Source organism: Martes martes (assembly GCF_963455335.1).
Source record: "Martes martes genome assembly, chromosome: 17".
In the NCBI taxonomy this organism is placed as follows: Eukaryota; Metazoa; Chordata; class Mammalia; order Carnivora; family Mustelidae; genus Martes; species Martes martes.
This window is the reverse complement of record NC_137905.1, coordinates 56,175,310-56,189,161: the sequence shown is the minus strand read 5'-3', so window position 1 is coordinate 56,189,161 and position 13,852 is coordinate 56,175,310. Positions and strand designations below refer to the sequence as shown.

General features: G+C 53.2%; 1 protein-coding gene and 1 long non-coding RNA gene across 2 annotated transcripts in view; one reads left to right on the top strand and one right to left on the bottom strand.

Moving 5' to 3' along the window:
* The window catches only part of LOC308358858, a 50,303-nt gene that overhangs the window by 6,086 nt on the left and 30,365 nt on the right, over positions 1-13,852 (bottom strand). The window lies entirely within an intron of this gene.
* On the top strand, positions 6,739-9,973 carry LOC308357891 (T-cell-interacting, activating receptor on myeloid cells protein 1-like; the record flags this gene model as incomplete). The annotated part of the gene is made up of 4 exons (XM_080827771.1): positions 6,739-6,772; positions 7,684-7,974; positions 8,249-8,545; positions 9,822-9,973. 4 exons carry the CDS (start codon positions 6,739-6,741, stop codon positions 9,971-9,973), a joined length of 774 nt encoding a protein of 257 aa, XP_080683897.1.

The following is a 13,852-nucleotide window of genomic DNA, read 5'->3' as shown; positions in this document are numbered from 1 at the left end:
AGAAGCTGGGTCCCAATTCTTGCCCCCGCCTCTCCCACCTCTATGCCTTTGCACAAGGGAACCCGCCCTGCTGCCCTCACTCTACATATTTCTAGTTAACTTGCCCCTGACGCCTGGATTTTACCAAACACGGTTTGGCAACAAAGCACACTGGTTCACCTGCATCGTGAACTCAGCAAGTTGGTCAAAATGTAAGTGGACGGGGACTGACATTTGTAAGTGGCAGAGACACACTTTGCTACGTAGAGACAAAATCAGGGAGGGCGGGGGAAGAAAACGGGAAGCTGTCATTTCAGACCTTTTGGTAATTTCATGTCCTGGCTAAGAGCGAGCCTGTGAGTCACACACAGCTTTTCCAGGAGACAAAAATCATTTGGGGTACAGAGACCGTAGCCTCATGAAAGTCACGGCAAGTCCTGAAGAACGTGGCGCCGCGCCCACGCATGCTGGTTATTTGAACGCGGTGCTGTGTGGTTCGTTCCAGCAGGAGTTGGTCTGAGCTCTTCTGCTGACATACAAAGGTACCCCATGACGCCGACCTCTGCTCATGGGATGAAACCTACTGGTTAGTGGGGTTGCTCTGTAACCCCGGGTCCGAACAGTCCTGGAGGGCTCTGTGCCAGCCTCTCAGCATAATTTACTGGTAAACGTTGGCACGATGATGGACACCGGCTCCTGTGAGACCCTCCGGAGGGCTCTGCCGCTGGGACCAACATCATACCCACCGTGGAACAGGAGACCCCAGCCAAGGATCCGTGCTGGGTTTCCCGGTTCTGGGGGCTTTGCTAGTGACGCCTGACTCAAGAGAGAAAGTCCATCTAGGAAGTTGTGTGGAAGGAGAGAGATCCTTTTTGCCTGGGGTACACACACCCACTTCAATGCCAGGGAGCTGCTCTCCTGTATTCTTCTCCAGCAACACACGGTGTTTGGGTCACACATGCCTGCTTGAGCAACTGAACCTCACTGGCAGAGTCCGCGGAAGAAGTGTCGGGTGGGGCGCCGGCTGCCGCGCTCAGGGGCGCATGGGACTCCTGATCTCAGGGCTGTGAGTTGCAGACTCGCCGTGGGCAGGAAGTTCACTTCAAAAAAAGAAAAAAGGAACTATTTGACTGTAGTCGTTAGCTCGTAAGACAGTGGGCGATGTTGGGGCGCCTGGGTGGTTCAGACGGGGAAGCATCGGCCTTCGGCTCAGGACGTGATCCCAGGGTCCGGGGATGGAACCCTATCGGGCTCCCTGCTCAGCGGGAAGCCTGCTTCTCCTTCCTCTTCTGCCCCTCCCCCTGCTCACACTCTATCGCTCTCTCTCTGTCTCAAATAATAAAATCTTTAAAAAAAAAAAAAAAGTGGGCAACGTCTAGCAACCTGTCTGTCCAGGATTTTCCGATCTTCTCAACAGGAGAGTACCCTCATGTCCTCTGAGGAACCCTCTAGACTCAAGCCTCGGGCACTTGGTGGGAGTCACACATTTGACCCCTGATGTCTGAGACGGAGGAGGACTTGCTGTGAGCCGCATCCTTGGAGCTCAGTGTGTAAGAAATATGTTGCAATCAGCAGGACCAACACTGTTTTCAGAACGCAGCGTGGAAGGAGGAAGTGAAATTCAGAAAAATCGTTACTTCCCACGCTCTAGACACAGGGCAAGGCTGTGGCCAGCCCAGTTCCTCGCCCATCTGCGGACGGCAAACCCAGCAAGGCATCGAGAGGCTGACAGGGACGTGCTGCCATGATCTCTAAGCTAGTGACACTCCTCTGTCTCAGTAAGTGTCCCGGGGAAACGTGTTGGGACCATAGAAAACAACAGAACTGGTACAAGGTTTGGCCTGAGGATGGGAAGAGAAAAGGTAACACCAACTTGGGTGTATCGAGCGAATACTATGAATCAGAAATCTCGTGGAGTGTGATGCGTCTGTCGCCTCTGAACCGAGGCTTTAGAAATCTCACTCTTGTTCCAAGTTCATGATTTCTGCCAAATGCCTTTGCTACCTGTTCTTATTGGCTTAATGGGTTTTGTTTTTCATACAGAGTCGGCCTTTCGTGCTTAAAGCAAAGTGCTTACAATACAAACTCTCCATACTATGAATAAAAATCCAGGTCAAATACAAGAATTATAAAGTAAACGCAACAATAAGGAAACAATGTTAAGATATTATAACTACACGCGCTGGGTCCGCGTCGGCTTCGGAGCCTGAGACCTGCTGGTTCTTTGCTACAAGGGCGATGAGCCACGGGGCGCCTGGGCGGCTCATCGGTTAAGCATCTGCTTTCAGCTCAGGTCATGATCCCGGGGTTCTGGGATCGAGACCTGCCTCGATCAGCCAGGAGTCTGCTTCTGCTTCTGCCTGCTGCTCCCCCTGCTCCCCGTGCTTGCTTGCTCTCTGACAAATAAACAGTATCTTAATATAAAGGCAATTAGCCACAATCCATATATATCAGAGACTAGCTTCAAGGAGGCTTGATTTTTCTTTTATTTTTAAGATTTTATTTATTTATGACAGAGAGAGAGAGAGCATGAGCAGGGAAATATCAGGCAGAGGGAGAGGGAGTGGGAGAGGGGGAAGCAGACTTCCTGCTGAGCAGGGAGCCCGATGCGGGGTTCGATCCCAGGACCCTGAGATCATGACCTGAGCCGAAGGCAGCGGCTTAATCCACTAAATCACCCAGGCGCCCCCCAGTGCCTTTTTCAAAAAAAAGATTTATTTATTTAAGAGAGAGTGATCATGCACGCGTGCGAGAGTGGGGGAGGGTCAGGGGGAAGAGAGAGAGAGAGACTCTCAATCAGGCTCCACCCTGACACAGAACCCCGCGTGGGGCTTGATCCCAGCACCCTGAGATCACGACCTTAGCTGAAACCGAGTCTGAAGCTTAACGGTGCCTCTCAGGGACCCCCATGCACTGCTCTGACTGTCCTTCCTTCCACCTAAAATCATGACACAAAACACGGATGGGACGTATTCCTCATTTGGGGAATACCGCTCTGACCCATCCCCCTCAAAAAACCCCAAAAACCTACAAGAGAGAACGAGGTCCACTTTTACAAATGAGGAATCGCACTTGAAGAGATTTGCCTCAGACTGCGCAGACTTGCCCCCAGTGCCCAAGGGCAGCCAAATCTCAACCCGGAGCTGCCGAGCTCCAAAAATGTTTCCACTCAGCCACGACGTTAAACCAAGAGGGACACATGCACGGGGTCCACGGTGCGGAGCACTCGAGGCGTGTCTGGAAGGACTCTGGGCTAGAAAAAGCCTGAGGATGTAGAGAGGGGAGGTTCAGAATGTCCCCAGTTACAGGACTGGAATTGTACCTCAGAATGAACTGGTTTCCAGAAACCAACAAAGGTCATAGCCACAAAACGTCAGGGGACAAGGACTCGCCTCCGTGTGGCCCTCTGCACTCGGCTTCCTGTTCTGGCCATGGCTCTCTGATCCCGAGACCTCAGGCTCCTCCCCGGAGCGCCCCTGACGCCAGAGGCTCGCCTCGGGAAGACAGAGCTGCTTGTGTGCAGAGAGAAGGCAGGGACACGGCGACCACCACCGAGTTCTGAGGACTCCGCTCCCGCACGCAGTCCTAGTGGGGCCTCAGGGGACGCATGCCCATCGCTGCAACTTCCCTCATCTTTCGGAATCACTTTCACAGTCAGGTTCAAGCGTGCATGACCAGTCCCTGCTCAAAAAGATGCTCTTTTCATGTTTACCGTTCCTGGCATCATTCGTTCTCCTCTGGCCGAGTGAGACACTGATTCCACTCGCGTCCGTCCAGAGAGCTTCCCTGAACACGCGTATGAGATTTTCATTCCTTTTCACGGCTGGGGACTATGCGGCTTATGTATGGATCCCGTTTGATCTGCCCACCGGCTGGTGGTCCCTGGCTTGGTTCCACCTTTCGAAGGTTCCTGATCTTCCTCACGTTAATGAGATTAATCTTTCCTTTTTTTTTTTCTTTTCAAAGATTTTATTTATTTATTTGACAGAGAGACAGAGAAATCACAAGCAGGGGGAGCAGCAGAGGTAGAAGGAGAAGCAGGCTTCTTGCTCAGCAGGGAGCGTAATGCGGGGCTCGATCCTGGGACCCTGGGATCATGACCTGAGCTGAAAGCAGACGCTTAACCCACTGAGCCACCCGGGCGGCCAGGATTAACCTTTTCTTTTTCATGTTGTCTTTGAGAAATAGTGAGTCTCTCCGGGTGGACTTCCTGTCGGTCCCGTAAGCAACGAGGTTTCTGAGCTGAAGACTGAGATGAGCTGAGCTGAGATAGGCTGAGCTGAGCTGGGCTGTGCTGGGCCTGGGAGCCCATGATGAGTCCCATGTGACCTGAGGGTGTGTCCCACGACCGACCACCCAGCTCTGCAGAGCCCTGAATCCGCTTTGAGCTACCAGAGTACAGGCCATGGAAGGGGTTAGACCCGTGTTTCTGAAAGATTCCTTTTTACCCCATGTGGACCAGTTTTGTGTCTTGGAAGTGAAAAGGGGGATGTTACCAGGTCTTTGTGCTAAAACTGCCTCCCTACCACCAAAGTTCTCTGATCCCAGGATGTCAGGCTGCCCCAGAGAGTGTTCCTTACATCACCTCCTACATCCCTCCCAACACCTCCCTCAAAGGTGTTGGGACCTGAGTGTCTGGGCGAGTGCAGGAGAGGGCTGATGGAGGAGGTTTTGCGAAAACTCCGAATTTTCTTTTTTAAAGATTTTATTTATTTGACAGAGAGAGATCACAAGTAGGCAGAGAGACAGGCAGAGAGAAGGGGGGAAGCAGGCTCCCTGCTGAGCAGAGAGACCGATGCGGGGCTCCATCCCAGGACCCTGAGATCATGACCTGAGCCAAAGGCAGACGCTTAACCCACTGAGCCAGCCCCAACTCCATATTTCCACAGGCCTCAGAATGCCCCATGAGCCAAGAGTGCGCCCACGCGGACTTCTCGGCCCTGACCACAATCCCCCCGGCAGGTGTCCAGGCCATCGGGAATTTATATTCAGATGCCCACTCCCTCTGGGCATCTCACACAGTCCAGAGACGTCCTGCGTCCCTAAGAACTTACAGGCTCTTGCAGGGTCGTCCGTAAGCTCGCGTCCTTCCGTTGCTCTCCGCCGCAACTCGAGGCTGCTGTTCACCTGCTGTGCGGAGAGAAGGGACTCCCACTTCCCACTCGGCGCAGTCCGTCAAGAGGGCACAGGCTCCGTGTCGCGGGTTCCTCTTCTTCTTCAGCAAGCGTGGCAGGATGAACGAAGATCTGGGCTCCCAGGGCTCTGGTGCTCAGAGAACAGGCTCGGCCCAGAGTTCAGGTCATGCCGCTTCCCAGGCATGGGGCGGGGGGACCTCTGATGCACCGACGCGTGCTCTGCCCACCTTTTTCCTGTTTCTGTTCTCTGTGGATTCACTGACTGAGAGAGGTTTCAATACCCTAAACACATTCATTAGGCTCCCCATCTTATTGTAGTAAATTACACATAAATAACATTGATCCTCTTAACTCTCTGTATCTGGTCAGTGGCACTGAATGCATTCACAATGACGCGCAGCCTTCACCCGAAACCTTTTCATCATCCCCAACATAAACTCTGCACTCGTTAATCAAAAAGCGTTCTTCCTCTCTCTCTCCCCAGCCCCCTGATAACCTCTGTTCTATGTTCTGTCTGCATGAATTTACCTATTCTAGGTACTTCGTGTAAGTGGAATCATACAATATTTGCCCTTCTGCGTTTGGCCGATTTCACACAGAATAATGTTTTCCAAGCCCACTGGTGCTGTGGCATCTATCAGAATTCCATTCCTTTTCACGGCAGAATCATCCTCCCCTGTCTACAGACCACACACCTGGTCTCTGTCCAGGTGTCCGCTGGTGGATGCTTGGGTCTCTTTAACTTTTGGCTCATTATCGCTTTTTCAAAACGTGGAGAGTAATATATTGGATTGGTCCACGCAATTTTAACACAAAGGTAACTTCCCCCCTTTTCACTACTAAGACACAAAACTGCTTCACACAGGCAAAAAAAAAAAAAAAAAAAAAAAAGTAAATTTCTTAGAAACATAAGTCCAACCAGTATCTGTGGACTGAGAGCAATCTCTCTCTTCCGGTAAATTCTGTAAACAGGCTTCGTGTTATCTTTAATGAGATCTTAGAACTCAGGCCAAACTCTAGCCACCACATCTGGGCAATAATGGTGGTGCCCGTGAGGGTCAGAGAGGCACATCCCACCAGCACCTGCAAGTCTCTTTCTCCACCAACGGATTTCGAACAACTGTGCTGCAGCCTTGAGAAATGTTTTTCTAGGTTTGGTCACTCAGCGGAATACTTGTATCTCCCAGGAGATTTCGCAAGTTTGGTGCTTGAGCCCTATCCCAAGTGATTGGGATTCAAGGCTTTCATGGTTTGGTCTGGGCCCTGGGATCTCTAAGCACCCCCGCCCCCTAGGGGAGCATGGTGTGCAGCCAAGGCCAGGAACCACGGAGGTGGGGTACCCTACAGACCGACCCAAGCGTGGGACAGCAGAGGAGGCAGGTTTTCCCCATTCTGGGATATCCACGGGGATTCTCTGAGCCTTGTTTGAGAGGACAAAGCACTAGCCTCTGTCCTACTTGGAGTACCAAAAGGTGGACAGAGATCATGGCAAAGATGAGATCAGAAACTCACTAGATTAAAGGCTGAGGCTGACTTAACTGGCCTTGTCCAGGGACAGAGCTCCCTCCACTCTGAGTCGGCCCCGACTCCCAAGTGGACGTGGGTGACCTGGTGAGGTCTGGAAATGGAGCTGGCCTGGCGGGAGGAGGATGGGGAAGGTAGGGAGATGTTGCATCTAGTCACATCCTCGGAGAAGCTGTGTTTACGCGCGCATCTCATCAGCCCGGCAGCGTGCGTTTGCTGAGGTCCTACTGTGTGCCGGGACCTGCACAGATGCTGGGCACGCTGAGGGGAAGAACACAGGTCCCACCTGCCAGCTGCTCTCAGGGAGTGACATCCTGTGGCTCCCGAGGTACGAGGGGCACAGCTTCTATGAGCTTAGTTATAAACCGTCACTCGCAGCACCCGGCAGCCTTCGGCGGGGGCTTCTCCTGGCGCACGTGAGACTGTCAGCTCACCCTCGGTGCCACTTGGGGTCTCAAACAACTTCAGAGGGGGGCTAGGCTCACACTCCAGTCCTGTGCTCCCACATCTTTCCTACGGTTCCTGCCTTCTACCCCCCAAGGGTAAAGTGGGGGGGGGCGTCCACAAACTGTAACACCAGCTTGAGAGAAACGCAAGACTGACAGTGATTTAGGACGGAAGCTGCAAACAGAGGGGCTTGTGGACGTCTGTGGAACCAGGACAGGTCCTGGGGCCGTGGGAGGAGCGAGCTCCCCAGGAGACCTTCTGGGAGAAGCGAGGAAGGAGCCGAGAGCAGAGCTGGAGCCACAGGCCCGCGTGGGGAAATGAGAAGCCCCAGATGCCTGACCTCCAGGGTCCCTTCTCAGGGGCAGCCCCTGGGAGTCCCCGCGGGACGGGCTCCAGGCAGGTGCTCGTGTCTCATGGACGGTTCTCTTGCAGGGCTGTGTGCTGGCCAAGGAAGCAGGGGGACTGACGGTGAGTTCCTTCAGTCAGACCCTCCTTCTCCTTCACTCCAAACTCCCCGTATCACTTCTCTTTCCTTCAAGGGGTTTCCCGGGACCAGACAAGGGCACCAAACCCCATCCTGATCTCTGCTTCCTTCCAGGGTCCCTTCCCAAGCCCTCCCTCAGGGCCTGGCCCAGCTCCGTGATGCCTCGCTCACGTAATGTGACGCTGCAATGCCAGACTTCTACCAAGAATGTCAACTTTGTTCTCAGAAACGGAAAAGTTCCTTTGGAGCCTGTGGAATCATGGATTCCTACAGATGGGTCAGCTGAATTTCAACTCACTGACCTACAACCCAGCAATGCTGGAGAGTACACCTGTGACTACTACAGACGGGGGGCCCCGCACACACGTTCACAGCCCAGTGACGTCCTCCTTCTACTGGTGACAGGTGAGGAGGGTGCCTCGGAGGGACACAGGGTCTTGCAGGGACAGGTGTGGGGGGGGACCGAGGGAGGGAAGGGGCAAGGGGAGACGGAGAGACACAGAACAGAAAGAGCCAGGGCTTGAAGCGGAAATCGCCTTCCCGCCGTCAGAGTGGAAAGAGGGTGAGACCAGGGATCTGTCATTTCCCCCACTTGGTGGGAACCCCTGCCGGGAGAACAAGGGAGGGTGGGAGATGCAGGGCTTCTCCCCATGACCTTGGAGCCCTCCTTCTCTTCCAGGAGATTTACCTACACCTTCCCTGCAAGCCCACCAAAGGGGTGAGGTGACCGCAGGAGACACCGTGACCCTGAGGTGCCAGACGGCAGCCCATCTTTACGAGACTATAATGTTTGCTCTACTGAAGGCGGGAGCAGCAGAGCCCGTTCAGCTCCAGGGTCCAGTAAAGGAGGAGACAGACTTCTCCCTCCAGAATGTGACAGCTGGTGACACCGGGAACTACAGTTGTGTGTACTTCCAGACCAGCACTCCTTTCTGGGCCTCCGAGCCCAGCGATCATCTTGAGATCTGGGTGACAGGTGAGGTTTTGCATGATTTTCTTAGGGCATTTTAAAATTTTAATTAATTTCTTCATTAGCTTGTTCTTCTTTTGGCTATTTTACTGGCTTTCTCCAGTTTTGTTGACCTATAACTGACTTATAACACTGTTAGTGTAAGGTGCGTGTTCTTTTCTTCTTTTTTCTTTCTTTTGTGGACCGGAGAGCGTTTCTTCTGTCACTGTCGGGTTCCTGCTTCTCCTTCGCTTTCCCGATCGTCTCCTCCTTAAACCTCTCCTTTCCTACTTTCCAGTCTTTGGCCTTTGTGGCTTGGCCTTCTTGGAGACTTTCTCAGCTTGTTCTTCCAAACGACCCGTCGCGCCCCCACCAGCGCCCCTTCTGCCACCCCGGGCATCCCCGAGAGCTGTGGTCCGTCCCGCCGACGGCCACTTCACGGCAGTCCCTTTCTCACTCTTAGAACACGCTGCTCCCCGGCCGCCTGCTGTCGTGACGCAGCTACAGTATCTTCTAAACTTGCCGCCTCACGGGAGGCTGCGCCCGCGTCCTCGGCGTCGTGCATGTTTGCGTGTGCCCTGTGGTCGGCGAACGTTCTGTAGTTAGGACGCAAGGTCAGGGCGGGCACTGCCGAGAGGCGCAGAGGGCATCCCGGGCCTGGCGGCGTCTTCAGGGGCCTCTCCCCACGGACTCTGTCTCCAGGGAGCTTTGTTGCCGATGGGTTCACACGCGAACTCTGTGCTCCTGGCGTGTGGGAGCTGGAGGAGGCAGCTGCCGGTTCCCTCTGGGAACCAGGGCCAATGGCGAGCCCGAGCTCTTCTTGGGTGAAACTGAACCGAAATGCACAGTGGTCCCAATGCCCAGCAACTAAGCTGGAATTTTCTTGAGCCCACTGGCTGCACAGAATAAGTGTTTGCTGTGAGGAGGGGAGCAGACGCAGCCCCCGAACGACTTCCGTTCTCTGTGCCGCAACGGTGGGTTTTGGGGTTTGGGGTTGCCGCTAAGCCTGGTTCCTACTACGAGGAGGGAGACGGGGAAAGGGCAGTGCGGGTGGAAATGAGACGACGATCCAGGACAGGACGGGGGAGCGGTAAGGCCGAGAAACCAGGAAGGAGACCAGGGAAGAGCCACTACAACGCTCCGGAAATCCGACGCTGTGTTGAGTGACGACAGCGTCGGGGGAGGTAGAGCTGAGCACTGACCAGGAAGCACCAGCGGGTGCAGGACGGTCGCACTGGGCAGGTCCGCGTGAGAAGGAGGGATGCTCCTTTCCAGCCGCTGCTCATCCTCTCCTCTCTCCCAGCTCCCCCAGGGGCCGCGTCCCGGGATTACACCTCGGGCAACCTCCTCCGACTGGGTCTGGCTGCCGTGATTGTGGTGATTATGGGGGCTCTCGTGGTGGAAGCCTGGTGCGGCCGGAAGGAGTCTCCACGTGGATCCACAGAAAACAGCTGAGCGTCTCTCTTGTTTGGGCTGGTGTAGCGACACGGGGCTCTCTCAACACCAAACGCCACCATGGGACTTCTTGCGGTTCTCAACATAGACACAGACGGCATTTTGGGTGGGATAGTTCTTCATCACAGGGGACTGTCCTGTTCGTCGTGGGAACACTTAGCACCACTTCTCGTTCCCATTAAAGAGCAGCTGAGGCCCCAGTCATTGTGGAAGAAGATAGCAAGCGAGTTCTATCGTGCTTTTCCCAACACCCCTAGATGGGGAGGACGGGAGTGTGTGGTGTTCCCCTGGTGGACAGCCCTTGAGGAGGCCAGGGAAATAATATGCTTCCTCTTCCTCCCTCTCCTGACCTCAGGTCTGCACTGCCCACATGCCCCTGGCTGCCCAGGAAGGATGAGCACCGGTGGGGAGCCCTGCGGATTCTGAGTCCCACGGAACCTGCACTCTTCGCTCTATGAACCGCTCTCGGACGAGACATGGCTTCCCTCCTGCTGCAGCTTCGCCGGGGGCGGGGGACAGGCTGGAGCATAAAGACGCACCTAATAAACCTGGAGGACCTAAAAAAACGCTTAAAGCTTCAGAGTCAGGCTGGCTAACCTGTGTCGTCATTGCCGTAGGAACTGTCATTCCCCTGAGAAGTGGGGAAAGCACTGCTTCCCGCGTATCCATCACTGACTCCTCTCCATTGTCTATTTCGTGCTTCTGGACCAATGAGTCGGGTATTTAAACTTCCGCAGTTTTCACACGTGTCTCTCGACGTTGATTTCACGTAGTCCCAACATTCCACCTCATTTGGGAGACTTCCTCTCGGCTTCGTAGCACCGAGCTGCCCCGGAGGTGCGCCCGCACGTCTTCGTTTCCTGGTGCAGCTGTCAAATGTTCCGCAGTATTTTCATGTTCAAGACCTGTTGTTTGTCAATAGTCTTGTTCTTTTTCACAAATACCCCTTCTTATTTTAGAGCTGGTATCGCCTCCCTTACAACCCGAGAGACACACTTACAAAAACCCAGCTCTGATCCGAGTAGAAACGGCTCTTGGGGATGTCATTCTTCAGTGCATCTTCTTCCTTCCATCGCGCCGGCTTTCCGCAGATCGGGGCTGGGCCTCCTGCGGGCCGCTGGCGGCAGGCAGGAGCCTCTCCTGGGCTGCGTATCTCGTGGCAGGCTTTCTCAGTGTGGACGCTCGGGGAGGCTCAGGCAACAGTTCAGTATTTCTCCCCCTTCCAGCCAATGAGTGGTAAAACGCAGGGTTCCTCCCGAGCTCCTCCTTGCATTGCTATTGGTCACGAGTGGTCGAAACGGACAGAACTCTGGCTTTACAGCCGGCACAGGCCGGCACAGGCCGGCACACCAGATGCCAGCTGCTCGGTCTACAGCCGCGTCTTGCCAGTCTCTGGACACCTTGGCCACGCATGGTTCGTGAGGTGCCCGCTCCCTCACGGGTGACTGCCCACGGCTCCTTCGGATTGTGTCTCCTCTTCCGTCAGATCCTACTTTTACTTTGAAATCATTCAATTCCCAGGAAGTTGCAAACTCAATGCAGATACTGGCACCCTGGACTCAGTTTCTCTGATGGCGCCACTGTATGTCCACCACATTATGAAAACCAAAGAGTTGGCCCTAGGACAGCGCGTAGGGTTCTAGGTTATTCTATCACTTTAGATTCGTCTGACCACTGGCACAATCAACATACGGGCACAGTCTCTCACCATGACGATGTCCCTCATGGTGTGGCTTACTGTCACCCCCAACGTCTCCCCCCAACACCCCAGCGACCACTGGCTTGTTCCCCACCTTTAAAATTTTGTCACTTTCAGAATGTTCTACATCCTATTACCTGGTGTTCATTTCCTCAATGTGGGTGTGACACAAAAACCTGTGGGTCACGTAAGAGGAAGGAAGGGAAAGGCTGGAGGAAAGAGGTCACCGCCCACACCGAGCTTCCCTCCGCCCGGTGACCGCAAAGCTGAAGAGGGGTCCTTACGGCAAGTTGCAGGGCCAGGGCCATCACTGTGGTGATTAGTAGGAACGTTGGTAAGTTCCTTAAGACGAAGGTTCAAGTTGAGGGTGGGGTTCAAGAGGAGGGTGGACTGACAGACTGAGAGACATGAAGAATGCAGAAAAACAACGCCGGCTTGTGTTTACTGACCGCCTCACACACATCAGGACCCAAGCTCGAGTTTTCTCCAATATTCACAAATGTACATTCCACACTCATGACGTACACCGTGCTTAGGTCACCTTCACTCATTTAATGATTTACTGACAGTGAGTCAACATTTTTTCTCTAAATAAAGGTATTTATTTGAAAATGAAAACTACTTAGCAATAGTTTAATAATGCAGGGTCACCTACGGGACTGAGGGGAATTAACATAAACATATAATACTACGGAAAAACAGAAAATATTAGGACATTTCAGCCTTTTGTGGTCGTTATGCTTCTGACCCCATGGCTGGCCACTTCCTAGCTATAAAGGGTGATAAGCCAGAGGGAAAGTTGTTCTAAGCCCACCATAAATGGAACTTCTCCCCTTGATAGGATCAGAAGGGCTTGACTGAAAGGGTAATAACTTTCCAATGCTGTGACCAAAGCTATAGGGCACTGTGCCACCGTGTGGCCTAAAATCACCGCCTTGGGCACCTGTGGTTCATATGCCACCCCGAGGGAACTACCACTCTGACCCTTGCAAACAGTGCTGCGTGGTGGGAGTTAGGCCCAGGGGTTAAAGAAGGACTCTGAGACCGACAGCTGAGGGTTCCTGCTCAGGGCCACACAGAGAACGAGCAGAACAGGCAAAACGCAAGCCCAGCCTGCCTGCCTCTAACGTCATGGCCACTTCCACCAGCTTATAACAGGAAATTAAGCTGGATACAAGTATGGTGTCTTCAAAACAGAAATGTCCTTGGAGTGACTGAACAGATGCTGACAAGGGGAAATTCTAGACACATAAAAGAGGATCAGCGCATCATGGCAGGTGAGAGACCAGTCACAAAAGGCCACGTGCTACACGATTCCATTCATACGAAAGTCCAGAATAGGGAAACCCACAGAGAAAGTAGGTTAGTGGTTGTTTAGGGCTGCAGATGCTGGGGGGAAGAAATACAACAGAAGTTGAAAAGTAATGGGGTGTCATTTTGAAGCCATGAAAGTGTGTTAAATTTGACTGTGTGAAGTTTGCACATATCTGTGAATGTAGGAAAGCAAATGAGCTGTGTAGTAAATAGGCAAACTATATGGCATGTGAATTACATCTTGATAAAGTTATTTTAAAATTTCCTGGGTGTGGGGCGCCTGGTGGCTCAGTGGGTTAATGTCTCTGCCTTCGGCTCAGGTCATGATCTCAGGGTCCTGGGATTGATCCTGTATCGGGCTCTCTGCTCAGCAGGGAGCCTGCTTCCCCCTCTCTCTCTGCCTGCCTCTCTGCCTACTTGTGATCGCTGTCTATCAAATGAATAAATAAAATCTTTAAAAAAAAATTCCTGGGTGTAGAACAGGGTACAGCTCAGGATGTCTGTTTGCAGGTGCCAAAACACCTCATTTCCTCAGACAAGGACGGCGTGTGGTTCTCGGCTCGTATCTGGGCACCATGACTATAGATCTGAGTTCTTAACACATTTCTCTGAACCCTAGACTCTAGGATAGTCTATAGGGCTCTTTACTTCAGAACCCCACCTTGGGAAAATGAAAAATATTTTGTTTTTAAGCCTTCTGTTTGTGTTTCCAGGAGAGGAAAAATCAGGTGTGTGTCTTGGGAGCCTCCCCACCTGCACATGCTGTTCGAGTGTCTGTGAAATACATCCGTGGTGCTGGGGCTTGGTTTCCTTATCCACGCAGTGAGGGTAATGATGACCCACCGCGGTGACTAGAGGCTGCGCAC